General features: G+C 51.4%; 1 protein-coding gene across 2 annotated transcripts in view; it reads right to left on the bottom strand.

Annotated features, from left to right (window-relative positions):
* Window positions 1-18,819: 18,819 nt before the first annotated feature.
* LOC116955517 (uncharacterized) overlaps window positions 18,820-24,059 on the bottom strand; it is a 31,261-nt gene continuing 26,021 nt past the window's right edge. For both annotated transcript variants that reach the window (XM_076053282.1, XM_076053281.1), the window contains 2 exons: window positions 20,601-20,685; window positions 18,820-19,493 (listed from right to left, as the gene is read on the bottom strand). In XM_076053282.1, the coding sequence (XP_075909397.1) occupies window positions 18,827-19,493; window positions 20,601-20,685 (752 nt within the window). In that variant the 3' untranslated portion in view covers window positions 18,820-18,826. The remainder of the gene's footprint in view (window positions 19,494-20,600; window positions 20,686-24,059) is intronic.

Here is a 24,059-nt window from a genome sequence, read left to right as displayed (position 1 = left end):
ACCTGGCGACCCGGGTTCGATTCCTGCTCACGGCCAACATCAGTGATGATTTTCTGAACCGGTCCCGGGCCTCCCCTAGGTCGACTCAGCCTCAAATGAGTACCTGGTGCGGTGTGTAAACATCGCCACTGGGGAGACAAAGGCGGCTGGGCGTGGTGTTGGCCACCCCACCCCCTCGTGTGTATCGTGCCGGCCTTCATAGGTGCTACTCGCTAACAGCACTTGCCCCAGCAGTCCGTTAAAGGCTATGGGGTGGGATCTTTTTCTGTGTGTGTGTGTGTCAGAGTGTTGTTGAAAGGGTTCAGGCTGCACCGCCCACCTTTCGCTGATAACTGGGAAATTGCAAGGGCTGCGCCTTTATTTGATTTTTTCTTTATTTTTTTCGTAACCTTAAGAAAATTAAAAAAAGGAAGACGAATGAACATCGTTCGTGGCGGCAGCGGCGCTGCCACTATGCGAACGCGGAGTATTCGCCTCCCGAAATTCCAAGGGCTCGCGAACCGCGTACCCTTGGAACGGTCTTCGCATCAAAGGCCGTTCCAGGTTGGCCTCTGCGAGCAAAGCGCTGCAGAGACCCACCCCGAGGCAAGGGCTCACGGAATTCACGGATTGCAGAGATCTTCCCGTACAGCCTTCACAGCAGACTGCTCGGAGGCACGGGCAGCAGTAGCAGCAGCAGCTAGCAGCAGCAACTAGCAGCAGCAGCAGCTAGCAGCTAGCAGCAACAACTAGTAGCAACAGCAACTATAATCAGCAGCTAGCAGCAGCAACTAGCAGCAGCAGCTAGCAGCAACTAGCAGCAGCAGCTAGCAGCAGCAACTAGCAGCAACTAGCAGCAGCTAGCAGCAACTAGTAGCAACAGCAACTATAAGCAGCAGCAGCAAGCAGCAGCAGCTAGCAGCAGCAGCAACTATCAGCAGCTAGCAACAGCAACTCGCAGCAATAGCAGCAGCTAACAGCAGCAACTAGCAGCAGCGGCTAGCAGCTGCTAACCGCAGCAGCATTTAGCAGTAGCAGCATCAAATAGCAGCAGCAGCTAGCTGCATCTAGCAGCAGCTAGCAGCATCAGATAGCAGCAGCAATAGCAGCAGCAACTTTCAGCAGCAACTTTCAGCAGCAACAGCACCAGCTAGCAGCAGCAGCAGCTAGCAGCAGCAACAGCAACTTGCAGCAGCAGTAGCAACCAGCAGCAGCCAACAGCAGCAGCTAGCTACATCTAGCAGCAGCTAGCAGCAGCATCTGACAGTACAAGCTTTCAACAGCTTGCAGCAACAGTAGCTAGCAGCAACAGGAGTTAGCAGCAGCAGTTAGCAACTCGCAGCAGCCACGATCAATTAACTGCTGGATATGAAGTCCGTAGCTGGTCTTAAGGTGTAACTATCCTGAGATGTAACAATCCACCTACTGTAGCTTACTGCGCACGAGGCGATGTTGAATCGTCACCCCATTGGCTGCCGCTTCCGTGATTCGTCTCGACCGTCGAACGTCATCGGCGTCGTCATCGGCGTCGTCACAGCGTGGGCGTGACGCGTCCAGCCTGAGCGTCATTCATTTCCAGCCGTCACGTGGAGTCAGCGAAGGGGGCGCAGGTCGCGTAACTATCGTAACTAGAGTAACTAGCATAACTAGAGTAACTAGTGTAACTGGAATAACTAGAATAACTAGAGTAACTAGTGTAACGAGTGTAACTAGCGTAACTAGCGTAAGTAGAGTAACTAGCGTAACTAGAGTAACGAGTGTAACTAGCATAACTAGTGTAACTAGCATAACTAGTGTAACTAGTGTAACTAGCGTAACTAGAGTAACTAGTGTAACTAGAATAACTAGTGTAACTAGTGTAACTAGAATAACTACAATAACTAGAGTAACTAGTGTAACGAGTGTAACTAGCGTAACTAGCGTAAGTAGAGTAACTAGCGTAACTAGAGTAACGAGTGTAACTAGTGTAACTAGCGTAACTAGTGTAACGAGTGTAACTAGTCTAACTAGCGTAACTAGAGTAACTAGTGTAACTAGAGTAACGAGTGTAACTAGCGTAACTAGCGTAACTAGAGTAACGAGTGTAACTAGTGTAACTAGTGTAACTAGCATAACTAGTGTAACTATCGTAACTAGAATAACTAGAGTAACTACTGTAACGAGTGTAACTAGCGTAACTAGTGTAACTACAGTAACTAGAGTAACTAGAGTAATGAGTGTAACTAGTGTAACTAGAGTAATTAGTGTAACTAGAATAACTAGAGTAACTAGTATAACTAGCATAACTAGTGTAAGAAGCGTGGGGGGCAGGGATGCCTTGCCTACTGATAATGTAGTTACTACGCCACTGATAATGCAGTTACTACGCCACTGATAATGTAGTCACTACGCCACTGATAATGTAGTTACTACACCACTGATAATGTAGTTACTACACCACTGATAATGTAGTTGCTATGCCACTGATAATGTAGTTACTACGCCACTGATAATGTAGTTGCTACGCCACTGATAATGTAGTTGCTACGCCACTGATAATGTAGTTACTATGCTACTGATAATGTAGTTACTACGCCACTGATAATGTAGTTACTACACCACTGATAATGTAGTTACTACACCACTGATAATGTAGTCACTACACCACTGAGAATGCAGTTACTACGCCACTGATAATGTAGTTACTACGCCACTGATAATGCAGTTACTACGCCACTGATAATGTAGTTACTACACAACTGATAATGTAGTTACTACACCATTGATAATGTAGTTACTACACCACTGATAATGTAGTTACTACGCCACTGATGATGTAGTTACTACACCACTGATAATGTAGTTACAAAACCACTGATAATGTACTTACTACACCACTGATAATGTAGTTACTACGCCACTGATAATGTAGTCACTACACCACTGATGATATAGTTACTACGCCACTGATAGTGTAGTTACTACACAACTGATAATGTAGTTACTACGCCACTGATAATGTAGTTACGACACCACTGATAATGTAGTTACTACGCCACTGATAATGTAGTTACTACACCACTGATAATGTTGTGACTACACCACTGATAATGTAGTTACTACGTCACTGATAATGTAGTTACTACACCACTGATAATGTTGTGACTACACCACTGATAATGTAGTTACTATGCCACTGATAATGTAGTTACTATGCCACTGATTACACTATGTAACACAATTTTTGTTCCTGGGTACTAAGTGTGATATTTTTAAATTACGTATGCGTTAAAAGTATCGAAAATGGCTATTATCATTACTCCCCACAAACTTTGTTTTTGTGACCAGGATTTTACGTGAACGAAAGACACAAATGCACACCACGTTTTCTCATTGACAATAAGTACATTTCAAAATATCACTGTCCTGGTCAGGTAAATTCTGCAAAAGAAGATAATGTGTTTAGTTTCATTTGTAGATTTTTCAGTCATTTGTTTACCTTACCTAAACTTTGCACTCCCATCGTGTTTCTGTAACTGTTCGTTGTTGTAACGTTCTGACCCCGTTGCCCCTCCTAGACATCTCTGATAAAAGAGCTTCATAGCTCATCGGATTCCTCCTGCAGTAAACAAACAAAAATATTCCGATTCTGTACGACTCGGAAACTGGTCGGACAGCCGAAACAGCAAACAGTAGTTGTAGTGAACAAAATCAATAAATAAATGTTCCAGAGGGATACGCAGCCGTGCTGAACAAGACTGGGCTTAGTGGTGTGGTTGCAAGTGTGGCTGCTGAACACGGGGTCGCTTGTCAGCCTTGGGATGATATGTGCCAGCATTGCCCGAGGTGACGAAGGGTGGACAGAGTCAGTGAGAGATTGAGATAAGTGGCGACCCGAGCCCTCTGTTGAAACCCGCAGCTGGACTTTAACCCGATCCTCGTTGCCTCCGAGTGTGCAGTGTGGAGATGTTCGTGTGGGTGTGTGTGTGTCTGTGTGTGTGTGTCTGAGTCATCTCAGTCAGTCGACCCGTGGCACTTGGGTCTGCCCCGTGACCTCCTGCCCGCGGGCGTTCGACACTTCACGTGGCCTCAATGTGCACATGGCCTGGCACAAGCGTCGTGGTGACCTCACCGCCACTTAGTGGCGAATCGCGGTTGTTGTTGTGTGTCTGAGTCTGTGTGTGGGTGTGTGTGTGTCTGGGGAGCGGTGGTGGAGCGGTGAGCGCGAACCCAGCGATGGTAATTACTGCTCATTCAGAGGAGTTGGAGACGCTGCTGCTGAAACTGGAGCGTGCCACTAAGAGGTGGGGCCTTACCATCAGCCCCACCAAAACTAAGCATCTGCCTGGGTATTTTGTACCATCGGACACTCCACCCACACAACTCCCAATCGGTGATGGGGCAGTTGTGGACTGAGTGGAGAGTTTCCCATACCTGGGCAGTGTGCTCATGATAGACTCCGGTTTAACAGCAGAGGTCTCACTCCGAATCAGTCGAGCGGCAATATCTTTTCATCGGTTACGAAACGCTGTGTGAAAGCTACCTGGTCTGTCGCTCCGCACGAAGCTTCAGGTCTTCTCGACCACGGTCGTTCCCTCCCTTCTCTACGCTTGCGAAACGTGGACCCCCCTAATGGAACATCTTCGCCGGTTAGAAACATTTAGGCTGGCCTGCCTACGATCCATCCTGGGTTTAACCAGGCTGGATTGTGAGGACTCACAAATCCTTGAAAGATCTGGGCAATGTCCCATCGGTGAGCTCCTCCGGTAGGCAAGGCTGCGTTGGCTGGGTCATGTAGCCCACATGCCCAGCCACCACATGCCTAAACAGCTTTTGTTCGGCCGGATAGAGGGGGATAAACGGGCGCGGCACGGGCTAGAGAAGAGATGGAGTGATGTGGTACAGGACGACGTGGAGCTGAGTGGACTTGCCGATGACTGATACCAGCAGTGTCATGATCGGCCGCTGTGGAGGAGGCTCGTGAAGGACGCTGCTACTGGGCAGTTGGAGGCAGTCGTCCGCCAACAACAACGGAGGGCGGAGGAGCGACGCTCACAACAACGAGCGGAGCGCCGGGTGGCTAAAGCACAGCAAGTTGGCATAGTAGGGGGCACAGGTGGTGCATCAGCCGGTCATCTCGGTCATCTCGGTCAGTCGACCCGTGGCACCTGGGTCTGCCCCGTGACGTCCTGCCAGCGGGCATTCGTCACTTCACGTGGCCTCAAGGTGCACATGGCCTGGCACAAGCGTCGTGGTGACGTCACCGCCACTTAGTGGCGAATGGCGGTTGTTGTTGTGTGTGTGTCTGGGTGTGTGTCTGGGTGTGTGTGTGTCTGTGTGTGTGTGTCTGGGGAGCGGTGGTGGAGCGGTGAGCGCGAACCCAGAGATGCAAGTTCGACTCCCGCTCACGGCCAACACCAACATCAGTGGCGTAGTAACTACATTATCAGTGGTGTAGTAACTACATTATCAGTGGCGTAGTAACTACATTATCAGTGGTGTAGTAACTACATTATCAGTGGTGTAGTAACTACATTATCAGTGGCGTAGTAACTACATTATCAGTGGTGTAGTAACTACATAATCAGTGGTGTAGTAACTACAATTTCAGTGACGTAGTAACTACATTACCAGTGGTGTAGTGACTACATTATCAGTGATGTAGTAACTACATTATGAGTGGCGTAGTAACTACATTATCAGTGGCGTAGTAACTACATTATCAGTGGTGTAATAACTACATTATCAGTGACGTAATAACTACATTATCAGTGACGTAGTGACTACATTATCAGTGACGTAGTAACTACACTATCAGTGACGTAGTAACTATATTATCAGTGGCGTATTAACTACATTATCAGTGACGTAGTAACTACATTATCAGTGGCGTAGTAACTAGATTATCAGTGACGTAGTAACTACATTACCAGTGACGTAGTAACTACATTATCAGTGCACAGCAGCCAAATAACTCTAGACGCGTGGTGTTGATTCTAAATGCGGAGGGAAAAACCGGAGGACCCGGAGAAAAATCCACGCGACCACGGGGAGAGAGAGAGAGAGACACGCCAACTCCAAACATACAGCAGCAGGCGTCAGGGTCGGGATCGAACCCACGACCTCCTGTATACCAGGCGAGGTAGTTAACATCTCCTAGCCACCGTGATGATGATGATGAGAGAGAGAGACACGCAAACTCCAAATATACAGCAGCAGGCGTCAGGGTCGGGATCGAACCCACGACCTCCTGCACACCAGGCGAGGTAGTTAACATCTCGCGACGGTGTCCGTATCAACATGGTCAATAACTTATCCTCATTCCTCCAGCGTTGATAAATCAAGTGACCTTTGGTTGCTGTAACTTTATTGAGGTTTAGCGGGAGGAGGCGTCAACATTGGAGGCCGGGAGGATCTGAGCGAGTCGCACGCGCACGAGTGATGCGAGTCACCAAACTTGACAGGTTCTCTTATCCCCGGCATGATAACGTGGAATGTCCATCACGATCTCGCGCCCGCCCCGTGCCGTGTTGAGCAAAGAGACGCAGCGGCCTGAATTGTCACTCTTCACTTATTTAATTTTTAAAAATAAAAATAAAAATGGTTGCGAATCTTTATTCTCTCCGATAAATTATCCCGCTGTTAATTAACGTTACTGAAATTACCAAAATAAAAAAATAATAAACACATCAAGCCTGATTTATGTAGTAAGGCGCTGTTTGAACTCAAGCTATGAAAACACGGAACGATAAAAAGCCGTGGCCTTTATGAAGCGTGGATACGGGGGTTGGTGGTGGTGGTGGGGGGTGGTGGTGAGGTGGTGGTTGTGTTGTGTGGTGGTCGGTGGTTGTGGTGGGTGGTGGGGAGTGGTGGTGTGTGGGTGGTGGGGAGTGGTGGTGGGTGGTGGTGGCGGTGGTGGGGGGTGGTGGTGGGTGGTGGTGGTGGTGATGGGGGGTGGTGGTGGGGGGTGGTGGTGGGTGGTGGTGGTGGTGATGGGGGGTGGTGGTGGGGGGTGGTGGTGTTGTGTGGTGGTCGGTGTTGGTGGTGGTGGGGAGTGGTGGTGGTGGGTGGGTGTTGGTGGGTGGGTGGTGGTGGGTGGTGGTGGGGGGTGGTGGTGTTGTGTGGTGGTCGGTGGTGGTGGTGGTGGGGAGTGGTGTGTGGGTGGTGGGTGGTGGTGGGGAGTGGTGGTGGGTGGTGGTGGCGGTGGTGGGGGGTGGTGGTGGGTGGTGGTGGTGGTGGTGGTGATGGGAGGTGGTGGTGGAGGGTGGTGGTGTTGTGTGGTGGTCGGTGGTGGTGGTGGGGAGTGGTGGTGGTGGGTGGGTGTTGGTGGGTGGGTGGTGGTGGGTGGTGGTGGCAGTGTTTGTGTGAACACCACGAGGGAGTTTAGACGGCCGCAGGAAGGCATTTGATGTTCAGCTTTAACCGTGATTGTTGTTGTTGTTGTTATTTATTGTTGTTGTTTTTTTATTGTTTAGAGGGGTGGGAAGTGAGGAGGCTGGCAGAGCAGGGATGGAAAATGTCAAAAGTGCGGATTAAGAAGGGCTTGGTGTACCTCTCGTCCGTACTTGGTCTACTCTTCCACCTCTCATCCGCGTGTTGAATAGTCAAATGGCGCAGCCTTGCAGGTGCCTGCTCGTGTCACTGCTGGTGGATGTCGGCCTGCACCGGAGCAACATCTCGAGCTGTGTTTGGCCTACTCTTCCACGTCGCATCCACACTGTGGTTGAATAAGTCACTCACCCACTCACCCACTCGCTCACCACAACGCAAGCCACCTCAATTCTCTCTGTGTCTTCCATCGCACTCACGACTCCACTCTCGAATTCCTTGCTCCCATCATCATCACCAGCAACATCATCATCATCACCATCAACATCATCATCACCAGCAACATCATCATCATCACCATCAACATCATCATTATCACCATCAACATCACCATCAAGATCATCATCATCATCACGGTGGTGGTGGTAATGGTGGTCGTGGTGGTAGCGGTGGTGGTAATGGTGATCGTGGTGGTGGTGGTGGCGGTGGTGGTGGTAGCGGTGGTGGTAATGGTGGTCGTGGTTGTAGCAGTGGTGGTGGTGGCGGTGGTGGTAGCGGTGGTGGTAATGGTGGTCGTGGTGGTAGCGGTGGTGGTGGTAGCGGTGGTGGTAATGGTGGTCGTGGTGGTAGCGGTGGTGGTGGTCGTGGTGGTAGCGGTGGTGGTGGTGGTGGTGGTAGCGGTGGTGGTGGTGGCGGTGCTCCTTAACAGAAGAACGTCACGAAGCGAAGTCTTTTAAGAGCCATGTCACGCGGCTCGTAGCGTCACTGTGCACAAGCCTGGGTGTGACGAGGTGGTGTAACGAGGTGGTGTGACGAGGCGGTGTGACGAGGCGGTGTGACGAGGTGGTGTGACGAGGTAGTGTGACGAGGTGGTGTGACGAGGTGGTGTGACGAGGTGGTGTGACGAGGTGGTGTGACGAGGCGGTGTGACGAGGTGGTGTGACGAGGCGGTGTGACGAGGTGGTGTGACGAGGCGGTGTGACGAGGCGGTGTGACGAGGCGGTGTGACGAGGTGGTGTGACGAGGCGGTGTGACGAGGTGGTGTGACGAGGCGGTGTGACGAGGCGGTGTGACGAGGCGGTGTGACGAGGTGGTGTGACGAGGCGGTGTGACGAGGCGGTGTGACGAGGCGGTGTGACGAGGTGGTGTGACGAGGCGGTGTGACGAGGTGGTGAAGGGAGGGAGGGGGATTTGTAAGTCCGATGGCGATGCGACCCACTGACACCTCCCACCCCACAGACACCCCGACTACAGTTTAACACGCAAGGCTTTGGGCACCAATATTATTTGTAATACAGATTATCGTTCTTTGTTGTGGGCTTAGATCGCGTAAATACACCGCTGTGTGCTAAAGTTTGTCACCAATTGCCACGTTTTAGTCTACGTGGTAAACCTTAACAATTGGATTTGTCGGGTGGTGCCGGGTTTTACGACACATTTATCGTTACGCGATCTTACCCAAGAGAAGAAAAAACAAACCTCCCTTTAGTATGGATAGCTCCATATCGGCTTAGGAGATTAGGGCAAGTGCCGTTAGCGAGTAGCTCCTCACCTATGAAGGCCGGCACGGTGCGTGACCAGTCATCGCTAAGCCCGGCCGCCTTTGTCTCCCCAGTGGTGACGATTATACGCTACACCAGGTACTTATTCAAGGGCTGAGTCACCACCAAAGATAAGGACAAAGAACCCCCCCGTGTAGCCTTAACAGACTGTTAGCGAGCAGCACCTATGAAGGCCGGCACTGTGGCACGCGAGGGGGTGGGTGGCCAGCAACCACGCCCGGCCGCCTTTGTCTCCCCGGTGCTGATGTTTAGACACCGCACCAGGTGATCCATTGACGGCTGAGTCACCATCCCAAACCGCGCACGGGCCACACAGCACCACATTCAGCTGCCAAACTCGTTATACTCTCCTGTCGCATCAGATTTCGCGAAGGAATCTTGAATCCTTTGCGAGCGCTAACCTTGAGAAATATTGGCAACGCCAAGCGGCTGTCACCCATCGCCGTCCGTCAGAGATATATATATATATTTATATATTTCTAAATATATATAAATAATGCTGCCGTGCGCCTGTCAAATTCCCCGACAGATCTAGCAGCATACGGGCAGAGGGAGAGAGAGCGTGACGGATTATTCGGATCAAAGCGAGGCTGGCAGTGTTGCCGGTTCACGCGGGCCCGACTGAAAATGTAAAGTGATGGAAACAATAAATGGGGAAATACAACAGACAAGGGAGGGGGGGAGGGGAAAGTGTCTGTGTCCGTGTATGAGCGGCTTCACCCAGGTGCTCGCTAACAGCACTTGCCCCACGAGTATGTTAAGTCTATACGGGGGAACTTGATCTTTTTTTATTGTGGCCTTTATAGTTGCTCGCTAACAGCACTTGCACCCACTAGTCTGTAAAGGCTATACGGGGGATCTTTGTCTCTGTGCATGAGAAGCCGTTAGTGCGTGTGTATTTGATGCGCGCGTGCGCGTGTTATTGTGCATGGCAGAACTGGACACATTCCAATCGGTGAGCTCCTCTGGCTGGGTCACGTAGCCCGCATGCCCAGCCACCGCATGCCTAAACAGCTTTTGTTTTTCTTCTTTGGTTCTTTCGGTAAAGTCACCACGTAGAATGAGAATAAAATAATAAATTGATAAAATAATAAAATAACACAATAATATTCTCGCGACGTTTCGGCCACAACACAAGCGGCCTTCATCAGGTGAACAACGCTGTCCTACCAGACAGTCTCGTCCCTTCACCTGATGAAGGCCGCTTGTGTTGTGGCCGAAACGTCGTGAGAATATTATTGTGTTATTTTATTTTATCAATTTATTATTTTATTCTCATTCTTACGTCACTTTACCGAAAGAACCAAAGAAGATGAATCCTTGCAGTCACGAAAGCTTTAAATCGAGCTTTTGTTTTGACCGGACAGTGGGGGGCTAAACGGGCGCGGCACAGGCTGGAGAACAATATGGAGCTGACACGATCCAGGAGGATGTGAAGCTGAGTGGACGGCTTGCCGATGACCGGTACCGGCGGTGTCAAGATCGGCCTCTGCGGAGGAGGAGGAGGCTCGTGAAGGACGCTGCTGCCGGGGAGTTGGTGGAAGTCGCCCTCCAGCAACAGTGGGGAGGGGGCTGGGGTGGGGGCAGAAGAGCGACCCAGCCATTTGGCACCCTGGGCAGCGCAGTTGGTGGGTGCATCGGTCACTCGACTCAGTCAGTCAACCCATAACACGTGGGACTGTCGTCCGTCCCGTGACCTTCTCTACCTATCCTGGCGCAGCGATCAACCCACGTGCCTGCGTCTGTCCCGTGGCCTCCTGCCAGCAGAAAGGAGTCTTCGATACATCACGTGGCCTCGAAGCGCACCTAACCTGGCACGCGTGCCATGGTGACGTCGCCGCCACTGACCTGCAGGTGTTGTTGTGTGGGTATGGCCGGTGGTGTCGCAGTGATTGACGCGAGAATCGAACCCGGCCACCAGGGTTCGATTCCCGCTCACGGCCAACACCCAGTGACGATTATCTGAACCGGTCATGGGTCTCCCCTAGGTCGACTCAGCCTCAAATGAGTACCTGGTGTGGTGTGTAAACATCGCCACTGGAGAGACAAAGGCGGTCGGGCGTGGTGTTGGCCACCCACCCCCTCGTGTACCGTTCCAGCCTTCATAGCTGCTCGCTAATAGCACTTGGCCCTACAGTTTGTTAAGGCTACACGGGGGATCTTTGTCTTTGTGTGTGTGTGTTGTCTCTGTCTGCTTGTGTGTCTGTGTGTCTCCGTGTCTGTGTTTTGTCTCTCTCTCTCTCAAAATGTAGTTCTACCTGATGACGGTCGCTTGTGTTGCAATCGAAACGTCGTATTTCTATTATTTAATTCATTGTATTTCTACACGTGACTTTACCGAAAGGACCAAAGAGTAATTCCTGCAGTCACGGAAGCTTCAAATCAAGTTTGGGTGCCCTGAACCGGTTCAGATTTCACTCGCTGCCACTGCTGATGTGTGGGAGCATCGGCGGTGGGGGCTGCGCTAATCGCTGCGCCACCGCTCCTCAAACGTCACCACTCGACTCGGGCAACAACAACAACAACAACGGCGACAACAAAAAATTGAAGCGACAAACAAGGGGTCATTTTCCAAGGTTGAGAACTTAATTCCACAAACATTGCCATGCTTGTTACAAAGCAAAGACGCGCATACACACGCACACACACCACAGAGTGTAACCTCGGTTATAACGTCGATTTGTTAAATATATGTACATCATCAAACATATATATACATTTAACTTCTTTACCCGAAGACGAACACGAAAACAAAATGCCTAACACGGACATTGCTGGAATGAATCTTAACGTTAACATCACGTTAACCTGACGCACACAAAGTCATTGGAGTATTTGTACTTATTTTTTCCCCCCGCATTCGTTATATTTAAAAAAAACTGGACACTCGCTTCATCAATTGCATTTCAACCCCGCCCTTTCTCCCCCCCCCCCCCACACTCTTTGTGTTATAGAACGGCCCCGCGGAAGTGGATATCAGAGAGCCACCGCTGATGAGATCCCTTCTTTTTCCAGTGACACTCTGTGTTGGGGAAAACGGCACCGCGGATGCGGACATCAAAGAGTTACTTCTGAGATCTTCAGGTGATCTCAGCATGAGAGAATGGCCCCGCGGAACCGGACATCACGGAGCAAGCTCCGAGATGCATCCTTGTGCAAGTGACCTCCGTGTTAGAGGACGACCTCGACGATGAGCTATCATCATTGAGCGCATCGCCCAGCGTCTCATTGCGTGTCCCATGAACTGTGAATGTTTTGGTCTTCGTCACGGCAATGTGGAATTTCCACCGAGTAGAAGAGCGCTGCCTCGCTCACCTCGTGAGCAAAGCGACGCAGAGTGACTTTGAAACGTTTCCTTCATTCGGATTTGTACTTATTTCTTAAAAAAAAATAATATTATTTTCTAACAACACTTGTAAGGCTTTAGATTTCACCCCCTTTTTCAATATTTCGATGTTGCAGACGTTGCCCGCTTTGCGATATTTCGGCTGGCTGGCTTAGGGGGCTTTCACCTTCATCCAACCTCGAGCTGGAAAGCGCTTTTTTGTTTTTGCGGAAGCTTCATCCGCACTCTCCCTTCCTTACCCCCCTCCCCCCGTGTCCCTCCGTCTGTAAGTGGGAGATCAGGAAACCTCTCGCCGAGATCAGTGCCGGATGATCCTAGTAGCAAACGTATCATATGTAGCCACTACACTACACTACTACATGTGTAGTAGCTACATATGTAGTAGCTACTACATGTGTAGTAGCTACTACATGTGTAGTAGCTGTATGTGTAGTAGTTACATGTGTAGTAGCTACATGTGTAGTAGCTACATGTGTAGTAGCTACATGTGTAGTAGCTGCGTGTGTAGTAGCTACATGTGTAGTAGCCGCATGTGTAGTAGCTACTGCATGTGTAGTAGCTACTACATGTGTAGTAGCTACGGGCCCTGCACTTTCAAGGGCCCCGCGCTAAATGCTTTCAAGCTTTAAATTCCGGTTCAGTGATTCTGCACTTGCTCTATTACTATAGTACTATACCGCCTTCAACTTGTACGAACGACCGGGTGTTTAAGGCTAGCGATTTGTCGTATTATCTGGCTGTATAGCGAATGAGAAAAATACAATTACTTTACCGTGCAAGTTAAAAATGTTTCCTTCAGTATTTATGTGTTTTATTGATTTATTTATTCAGAGCCCCGTTATAACAAACGATGCAGGCCGCGCAATAGCCTAATACGGAACTTGCCGAGATGATCCGATCCGACTGACCCAGCAAGAAAACCGGCCAATGTTGATCAGAGCGTTAGGGCATCCATTGGCTCTGTGTCCGTCACTGGCGATCCGAAAGTCACAACATTTTACAGGGACATTGCACCGATTGTGAAGACCGATCTTCGGGAAAGCTGGGCCACGTTAATCCATGGGGTGTTGCCCCCAAAAACGTCCCAACAACAACAACAAACAACAACAACAACAAACCAGCGCTAAAGCGATCCGCCATGCCAGCCGAGGCGCGCACGCCTCTACCTCCCCCCAACCCCCCCCCCCCCTCCATTGGTGACGTCACAATAGCGTTGCGACGTCACACGTTCGGTGACGACGTCGAAGGCTTGCTTTGCGGTGACTCACATTCGTCATCGGTTCTTCACGCGCCAATGGAAGGAGGTTCACGCGAGTTCAAGTCAGTGGATGTGGAATATACCCCGAAACGTAACGTTCGCGTTTATGCCTCCTGCCGACACGCCTCGGCTAGCCACCTGCCCTTCTCCACCCTGCCACACCACTCCCACCCATCACCGCCTCGTGCGCTACTCGAAGGACGCCTCCAATGGTATCCTGCCAGCGCCTTCAATTCCCACCCACCCAGTCAACTCGCCCCCCCCTCACCCCCCCCCCCCCCCCTTCCTAACCTCTGAACTCACCCTGTCGGAGACGAGTGCGAGAGCCGTATTTTGTGCCCGCGAGCTAAGGGCCGTTGCCCGAAACGTCGCGTCTCATACATATGTTGTTTCATTTTAAGGCAAGCAAAGACAAAGACCCCCCCCCCCCCCGTATAGCCTTACAAGATGGTTTGGGGGCAAGTGCTGTGAGCGAGCATCCACGAAGGCCGGCACGGCACACGAGGGGGTGGGTGGCCAGCACCACGCCCGACCGCCTTTGTCTCCCCAGTGGCGATGTTTACTACACACCGCACCAGGTACTCTATTTGAGGCTGAGTCGACCTAGGGGAGGCCCATCGCTATGTCGCCATCAAGTTGCAGACACAATTGGCGATTTTCAACCGTGCGTTTTTAGTGTCTCTTTAAATTTGCTACAGATATTCAAAGTGTAATAAATTAGAATGTATTCCTTTTTCTTAAGTTAACATATATATACATTTCTCCCATGTGCGACAAAAAAAACAATATTGTTATATTTATAAAACAGACAATCCCATGCATGGAAGGCGGAAGTTAAAAGTCCACACGGATGGGTCATTGAACCTGCTTCCTGTACTGACTCTCCGAGTGATCCATCAACCCCCAACTTTGCTCGGGTCATCTATATATGTATGCTTAAAATACCAACTTCCGTTATGTTAATGTAACACACAAAACGTAAAAGCAACATACGTTAAAAACCGACTCATTGCCACGTATCCTTAAATATCGCGGGGGTAGCGAGCGCCTATTTAGGCTGACAACACTGCGATTACAGTGGGTTACAGTGCGCCTTTTTTTATTTAGGACTGAGTCAACCTACGGGAGGCTCACTACTTCTAACATCGCTCTCCAATGATGTTCGCTTTGCGGTATAAGGGGATCGAAAACCGAACTCAGTTCATCCTGGTTCGTAGTGCAGTGTGCTAATCACTGCGCCACCACTCCGCCTTGCAATGCATGACGCACAAACACACACAAACACACACAAAAACACACACACAAACACACCCACAAACGCACACAAAAACACACACACAAACACAAACACACCCACAAACGCACACACACACAAACACACACAAACACACACACAAACACACAAACACACACAAACACACACAAACACACGCACAAACACACACACAAACACACACACAAACACACCCACAAACGCACACACACACAAACACACACACAAACACACACACAAACACACACAAATACACACAAACACATACACACAAACACACACAAAGACGCACACAAATACACACACACACAAACAAACACACACACAAACAAACACACACACAAACACACACACAAACAAACACACACAAACACACACACAAACACACACACACAAACACACACACAAACACACACACAAACACACACAAAGACACACACACACAAACACGATCACACACAAACGCGATCACAAGCGAGCGCGCAAGAGACGCCGCTCTGTTCAACTCGCGGGCGTGAAGTCGAATTTCAAGTCACCAAAAACCATTTTCGTAAAAATACAAAACGAAAAAAGTGGCTTCGCGTATCGCTCACAAACGAACCCAGCAGCAGCAGTAGCAGCAGCAGCAACACTCGCCGTGTAACAACTCACGAACCCGGCGTGTCAGGCACTCGACAACTCAGCTACATGCCAGACTTTAAAGTGCAGCGGTACAAGATTGTTTTTTTTTAAAGAAAAAAAATAAACCCGAAAGGTATCCCAGAAGACGAACTCGTCACCTTCTGCTGTCCTGATCACTTCTTATGGTGTCAATCTCACTTCATATGGTGTTCATCTCACTTCTCTTGCTGTCCTGCTCACTTCTCCTGCTGTCCTGCTCACTTCTCTTGCTGTCCTGCTCACTTCTCTTGCTGTCCTGCTCACTTCTGCTCACTTCTCTTGCTGTCCTGCTCACTTCTCTTGCTGTCCTGCTCACTTCTGCTCACTTCTCCTGCTGTCCTGCTCACTTATCCTGCTGTCCTGCTCACTTCTGCTCACTTCTCTTGCTGTCCTGCTCACTTCTCTTGCTGTCCTGCTCACTTCTCCTGCTGTCCTGCTCACTTCTACTCACTTCTCCTGCTGTCCTGCTCACTTCTCTTGCTGTCCTGCTCACTTCTGCTCACTTCTCTTGCTGTCCTGCTCACTTCTCTTGCTGTCCTGCTCACTTCTGCTCACTTCTCCTGCTGTCTTGCTCACTTCTCCTGCTGTCCTGCTCACTTCTGCTCACTTCTCTTGCTGTCCTGCTCACTTCTCTTGCTGTCCTGCTCACTTCTCTTGCTTTCCTGCTCACTTCTCCTGCTGTCCTGCTCACTTCTACTCACTTCTCCTGCTGTCCTGCTCACTTCTCTTGCTGTCCTGCTCACTTCTCCTGCTGTCCTGCTCACTTCTCTTGCTGTCCTGCTCACTTCTGCTCACTTCTCCTGCTGTCCTGCTCACTTCTCTTGCTGTCCTGCTCACTTCTGCTCACTTCTTCTGCTCTCCTGCTCACTTCTCTTGCTGTCCTGCTCACTTCTCCTGCTGTCCTGCTCACACCTTCCCTGCGGTGTTCATCCCGAGCACCGGCGGGGGGTCACCGACCTCAATCACAAACTGCGACTGCGAGAATCTTCAAGTTTCACGTTGCGGCAGTGAGCGCCACACGATAAAAAATGAAACTGATATAAATTAACAAAAGGCGTCCCTGTGTTGTTGTTGTTGTTGTATTCGTGCTGTGCCAGTCCGCTCTTGAATTGAAGCTGTTTTATGTACGCAAAAATAATATAAATACAGCTGGGTAACTCCGCCAGAAATGTGTCTCCGCATATCCCAAGCCAGGCTTACAGGAGAAGGTTGAGCATCTGGTGGCCGTGAAACCCTGAAGCAAAAACATGAACAGACCTTGCAAACCAATGGTCCCTAAGTGCACCGCGGTTCCTTCGGTGGGGACAGGGGAGCCAGGAGTGTCGGGGCCCGATGACTCTGCCGCTGTAGGGACTGCAGATCCGGGCGGTGGGTGGGTAGGTAGGTAAGTATGTAGGTGGGTAGGTATGTAGGTGGGTGGGTAGGTAGGTGGGTAGGTAGGTGGGTAGTTATGTAGGTGGGTAGGTAGGTAGGTGGGTAGGTAGGTGGGTAGGTGGGTAGGTAGGTGGGTAGGTATGTAGGTGGGTAGGTGGGTAGGTAGCTGGGTACGTAAGTAGGTGGATAGGTAGGTAGGTGGGTAGGTAGTTAGGTGGGTAGGTAGGTGGGTAGGTGGGTAGGTAGGTGGGTAGGTGGGTAGGTGGGTAGGTAAGTAGGTGGGTAGGTAGGTGGGTAGGTATGTAGGTGGGTAGGTAGGTGGGTAGGTGGGTAGGTAGGTGGGTAGGTGGGTAGGTGGGTAGGTGGGTAGGTATGTAGGTGGGTAGGTAGGTAGGTGGGTAGGTAGGTGGGTAGGTAGGTAGATGGGTAGGTAGTTAGGTGGGTAGGTAGGTAGATAGGTGGGTAGGTAAATAGGTGGATAGGTAGGTAGGTGGGTAGGTAGTTAGGTAGGTAGGTGGGTAGGTAGGTGGGTAGGTAGGTAGGTGGGTAGGTAGTTAGGTGGGTAGGTAGGTAGATAGGTGGGTAGGTAAGTAGGTGGATAGGTAGGTGGGTAGGTAGTTAGGTAGGTAGGTGGGTAGGTAGGTAGGTGGGTAGGTGGGTAGGTAGGTAGGTGGGTAGGTAGTTAGGTGGGTAGGTAGGTGGGTAGGTAGGTAGGTGGGTAGGTAGGTAGGTGGGTAGGTAGTTAGGTGTGTAGTTAGGTGTGTAGGTAGGTGGGTAGGTCGTCTGCACATATCAAGGTGGAGAAACGTAAAGAGCGGCGATTATGGTGCGACCGGACGCAGTGGCCCTTGGAGCGGCAGGAGAGACGGCGCACGACGGGGCAGCGTGGAGGCGGTTGGCAAGGACGGCGGTTGCGGTGTTGGCATTGGCGTTGGTGGCAGTGGCGGCGGTGGTGGCGGTGGTGGCCGCGGTGACATTGATTTTGCCTTCGGTGTTTTAAATCCATAACCGCAGAATTTGCTCTCAATCAATGCCGGAAGCAAGGCGGAATGCCCCGGACCAAACACCCAGCGTGCGTTCCGGAGGTGACAAACTCATTTCTTTTCGAACTGCTGTGTTCAGCTTGTTATCCTCGCCCCAACGCACCTCCGATCAGCACCGTTGGCTACGCGCGGCCTGAAATAAGTTCAAAGGGCATGCGGTGCATGCAGTACGTACACGGAGGGCCTCAAAAACCCGGTCGCAAGGACCGCTCGACCGGCGCCGCTCTAACTCGCCGGGAAGTTTCGAGCGCCCGATCTCCACGCGACCCGTCAACCCCTCGCTGCAATCGCCTTGAAGGAACCCGCTGCTGGCGGTCGTGGCTTCAATCTTGCTCGCGGGGTTCTGAGAGGTTTCAACGTCTTGCCCACGGGGACCCGGGGGTGTAGTCTGGTGGTGGGGGGGGGGGGGGGGAGTCACAGCCCAGGGCAACGTTCACCCACGCTTCATGAGTGCCCATAGACACTCACGTTTGGGTGCGCGGTGGCGCTGTAAATCATCATCAATCACTGGCGATCATCATCATCATCATCACCGTCATCATCACCGTCAAAATGCGTCCTTCGTGGTCGATGCAAAAAAAGAAAAAAGAAAGTTCCTAACTTTTGCAGGAAACGTCAATAGCGAGTCCACAGCAGGTCACCAACTCCATCGCCAACCACCCCCCGCCCCCCCACCATAGGCACGTGGAATTTGCACTCGGCGTCTCCCGCGACTATGGCTAAGCCGCCGCTCCCCCGTTTCTCCTCCCCGCGGCCTTTTCCCTCCCCCCACCCCCCTCCGCAACCCTTGGCCCGCGCGCCACCTCAGTCCATGGGGTAATCCGGCGGGATGAGGTCCTTGATGCTGTTGATGGTCGACATCTCGAGCGACGCCCCGCCGATGGTGGACAGCGACGAGCCGCTGCGGTCCCACGAAGCGCCGTCGTGCCCCGCCCGCGGCAAGCCCGTCGCCGGCTCGTCGAAGCGCGAGATGGTGGGCAGGTCGTCCATGCCGACCGCCGCGCCTCCGGCCGCCGCCGCCGCCGCCGCCGCCGCCGAGGTCCCGTGCCACCGCCCGGGCTCCCAGTTGCCGGCGTGCGAGCGCTGCGTGACGACGACGCCGTCGAGCAGCCCGCCCGGCCGCGCCAGCGAGCCGTTGCGGTGCGGCGCGCCGTACGGGGTGATGTAGCGCGGCCCCGCCGGGCCCTCGCGGGAGGGGGCGGCGCCGTTGTGACGTCGCGATGACGCGGCGGCGGCGGCGGCGGAGGCGGTGGAGGAGGCGGGGGCGGCGCCGTTGTGACGTCGCGATGACGCGGCGGCGGCGGAGGCGGTGGAGGCGGGGGCGGCGCCGCCGTTGTGACGTCGCGATGACGCGGAGGCGGCGGAGGAGGCGGGGTAGGGCCCGCCGTTGACGCGGTGCTGCGCGTGGGTGGTGCTGCGGGTGTGCCGCGACGATTGGCTCGTCGTGGTCATCAAGGCGCCGTGGGACGGCCTGCCGGGTTTTGGGGGGGCGACAGGACGGGCTGCTCGGAGCGAGTCGCGCGTGCGCGGACGTTCGTGGTGGTGGTGGGGGGCTGGGTTTATTGTAAAGATGTGGCGAGGTTTTGCTCTGCTGTTGATCCTTGGCTTTTAATTTTACGTGTTTGGAAAGAATGTTTTTTTTTTATATATAGGTGACAAGTTTCGCTTTGCTGTTGATCTGTTTTTTGTATGTTTTATGATGTGTTAATCATTATTTAGATTTTCTCATATTTACTTTTTTACGAGAATTTTTTTTTTATTGGCGACACGTTTCGCTTTGCTGATTATCCGTGTTGACAAATAAATTCATTCAAAATGTTTCATACAAAACAATTATGGGCTACAAGGTGCACTTCACCGTTGACCCGTGTTTTTCAATTTTGATTGTTTTTTTTATATTTTACAAAGTTTTTACAACGTTGGCGGTTTTGTTTTTTTGGCTGTTCATCCGTGGGTGGAATTAAGTTCACGTAGAATAAGTCACGGTGGTTGAAGCGATAGAAGATAGATACGGAGGCGATGGACCGCCGCCGGTGAGCAGAGTGACTGTGGAGGATTGATGCAAGGAAGTCAATCAAGTGTTTGCGAAAATAACACCCACTATATATAAAAACAAAACCCACTATATAGAAACAATATCCACTATATATTATGCTCACTGGGAAGACAAAGACGGCCGGGAGTGGTGTTGGCCACCCACCCCATCGTGTGCCGTTCTGGCATGCATAGGTGCTACTTGCTAACAGCACTTGCCCCAACAGCCTGTTGAAGGCTATACAGGGGACCTTTATATGTGTGTGTGTGTCTGTGTGTGTCTGTGTGTGTCTGTGTGTCTGTGTGTGTGTCTGTCTGCGTGTCTGTCTGTGTGTATCTGTGTGTGCTTCTGTGTGGATGTCTGTTTTTCTCTGTCTGTCTGTGTGTATCTGTGTGTATGTCTGTGTGGGTGTCTCTGTGTCTGTCTGTGTGTATCTGTGTGTCTGTCTGTGTGTCTGTGTGTATCAGTGTGTTTGTGTGTATCTGTGTGTCTGTGTGCATATGTGTCTATGTGTGTGTGTGTCTGTGTGTGTAAATCTCCTACTTGTGGAACTTCACGACGAGGGCGAGGATGATGGCGAGGATGACGATGATGCCGAATACTATTGCTGCCGTGATGGCTCCCGCACCTGCATCACATCAATATCATCATCAGCATCGTCATCATCATCAATAGAAATATAATGAATATTATCATCATTATCATCATCATCAATATCATCAACATCATTATCATCATTCACATCGTCATCATAAAAAGCAACATCATTAATATCATTATCAACATCATCGTCATCAATTCATCATCAGCACCATCACGTCGCATTGTCCAATCATTATTAGCAACATCATTATCATCATCATCATCACAACCATTATCACCATCAGCACTGCTGAACTTCTCCAAGTGCCAGTTAAGAAGGGCCATTGGCCGAGACGTCCCTGAATCCGCGTTTTATTTTCAAGGCCACAGTGTGATTGAAGAATGTTTTGAGGTTTATTCTGAAAAATACGTAATCAAAATCGTCATCGTCATCATCATCATCATCCCATCAAAATCAATAAGTCAACAATGGTGATTGGTCCGATGAAATCCACGGTCATCTTCCACAGGAGTGTGGAATTTCCGCGGAATTCCCGCCCTCGCTCAGGACATTGGCAATTAAGAAGAGATGAGAAATCACCCCAAGGCTGTTTGAGCAAAGGTGGCCGTTCATCTGTTGTGTCAGTCACGCAGGAACGCTCCACTCAAGCGAGTTGGATATCCGTGTAAAGAAATATTCTGGCTCCGATCCTGAATTGAATAACGCGGTGCTGTCGAAATGTTAACTACCTCGCCTGGTGTGCAGGAGGTCGTGGGTTCGATCCCGACCCTGACGCCTGCTGCTGTATATTTGGAGTTTGCGTCTCTCTCTCTCTCATCATCATCACTGTGGCTAGGAGATGTTGACTACCTCGCCTGGTATGCAGGTGGTCGTGGGTTCGATCCCGACCCTGACGCCTGCTGCTGTTTATTTGGAGTTTGCGTGTCTCTCTCTCATCATCATCACGGTGGCTAGGAGATGTTGACTACCTCGCCTGGTATGCAGGTGGTCGTGGGTTCGATCCCGACCCTGACGCCTGCTGCTGTTTATTTGGAGTTTGCGTCTCTCTCTCTCTCATCATCATCATCACGGTGGCTAGGAGATGTCAACTACCTCGCCTGGTATGCAGGAGGTCGTGGGTTCGATCCCGACCCTGACGACTGATATATGAGTTTGCGTCTCTCTCTCTCATCATCACGGTGGCTAGGAGATGTTAACTACCTCGCCTGGTATGCAGGAGGTCGTGGGTTCGATCTCGACCCTGACGCCTGCTGCTGTATATTTGGAGTTTGCATATCTCTCTCTCATCATCATCATCATCACGGTGGCTAGGAGATGTCAACTACCTCGCCTGGTATGCAGGAGGTCGTGGGTTCGATCCCGACCCTGACGCCTGATATATGAGTTTGCGTCTCTCTCTCTCATCATCACGGTGGCTAGGAGATGTTAACTACCTCGCCTGGTATGCAGGAGGTCGTGGGTTCGATCCCGACCCTGACGCCTGCTGCTGCTGTATATTTGGAGTTTGCGTCTCTCTCTCTCTCTTTCATCATCACGGTGGCTAGGAGATGTTGACTACCTCGCCTGGTATGCAGGAGGTCGTGGGTTCGATCCCGACCCTGACGACTGATGTATGAGTTTGCGTCTCTCTCTCTCATCATCACGGTGGCTAGGAGATGTTGACTACCTCGCCCGGTACACAGGAGGTCGTGGAGTCAATCCCGACCCTGATGCCTGCTGCTGTAAATTTGGAGCCTGCGTGTCTCTCTCTCATCATCATCACAGTGGCTAGGAGATGTTAACTACCTCGCCTGGTGTACAGGAGGTCGTGGGTTCGATCCCGACCCTGACGCCTGCTGCTGTATATTTGGAGTTTGCACACATCTAGCTCCCTGTGGTCGCGTGGATTTTTTTTCATCCGGGTCCTCCGGTGTTTCCTTCCACATGTAGAATCAAGGTCAGGCATTTCGAGTGTTTGGCTGCTCTACATTTCCACACGTGATGCTGAGCCGTCACTTCGCTGCCCTGCCATTTGTGATAACCAGGTCGCTTCTGGAAAAAAATAAAGAGCTACATCGCACCGGTGGGACCTCTACCTGCTTAAAAAAAACTAAGAACAAAAAACGTTGAATAGTTAATAAGTAATCGCGTGTTATTGGATAGTTCAGACACAGGGATTGCAGAGCTCGGGGGGGGGTGGGGGAGATGGCGTGACGGACGACGTCGGTTGTGCCCGTAATCCAGCAGTGGATAGATGATGGCTGATGATGATTCTGATGACGAAATGGCCCCACCGCCCCCCCCCCTCGCCCCCACCCCACTACCACCACTACCACCACTACCCCCACTATCATACTCCAAACGTTTCATCAAGGAGCCATAAGCCACCATCACACCAACCCAGCTCATCTTCGTAGCAGCAGCAGCGGCAGCAGCAGCAGCGGCAGCAGCAGCAGTAGTTGTAGCAGCAGCAGCAGTAGTAGCAGCAGTAGTTGTAGCAGCAGCAGCAGGAGCAGCAGTAGTAGCAGGAGCAGCAGTAGTAGCAGGAGCAGCAGTAGTTGTAGCAGCAGCAGCAGCAGGAGCAGCAGTAGTAGCAGGAGCAGCAGTAGTTGTAGCAGCAGCAGCAGCAGGAGCAGCAGTAGTAGCAGGAGCAGCAGTAGTTGTAGCATCAGCAGCAGCAGCAGGAGCAGCAGTAGTAGCAGGAGCAGCAGTAGTTGTAGCATCAGCAGCAGCAGCAGGAGCAGCAGTAGTAGCAGGAGCAGCAGTAGTTGTAGCAGCAGCAGCAGCAGGAGCAGCAGCAGTAGCAGGAGCAGCAGTAGTTGTAGCAGCAGCAGCGGCAGCGGCAGCAGCAGCAGGAGCAGCAGTAGCAGCAGGAGCAGCAGGAGCAGCAGTAGTAGCAGGAGCAGCAGTAGTTGTAGCAGCAGCAGCAGCAGGAGCAGCAGTAGTAGCAGGAGCAGCAGTAGTTGTAGCATCAGCAGCAGCAGCAGGAGCAGCAGTAGTAGCAGGAGCAGCAGTAGTTGTAGCATCAGCAGCAGCAGCAGGAGCAGCAGTAGTAGCAGGAGCAGCAGTAGCAGCAGGAGCAGCAGGAGCAGCAGTAGTAGCAGGAGCAGCAGTAGTTGTAGCAGCAGCATCAGCAGGAGCAGCAGTAGTAGCAGGAGCAGCAGTAGTTGTAGCATCAGCAGCAGCAGCAGGAGCAGCAGTAGTAGCAGGAGCAGCAGTAGTTGTAGCATCAGCAGCAGCAGCAGGAGCAGCAGTAGTAGCAGGAGCAGCAGTAGTTGTAGCAGCAGCAGCAGCAGGAGCAGCAGTAGTAGCAGGAGCAGCAGTAGTTGTAGCAGCAGCAGCGGCAGCGGCAGCAGCAGCAGTAGCAGCAGTAGTTGTAGCAGCAGCAGTAGCAGCAGCAGTAGCAGCAGCAGCGTCTC

Source organism: Petromyzon marinus, chromosome 60, assembly GCF_048934315.1.
Source record: "Petromyzon marinus isolate PM22_M1 ecotype Great Lakes invasive population chromosome 60, UKy_Petmar_22M1.pri1.0, whole genome shotgun sequence".
Taxonomy (NCBI): domain Eukaryota; kingdom Metazoa; phylum Chordata; class Hyperoartia; order Petromyzontiformes; family Petromyzontidae; genus Petromyzon; species Petromyzon marinus.
The sequence above is the reverse complement of the archived record's forward strand: the minus strand, read 5'-3'. Positions and strand labels throughout refer to the sequence as shown.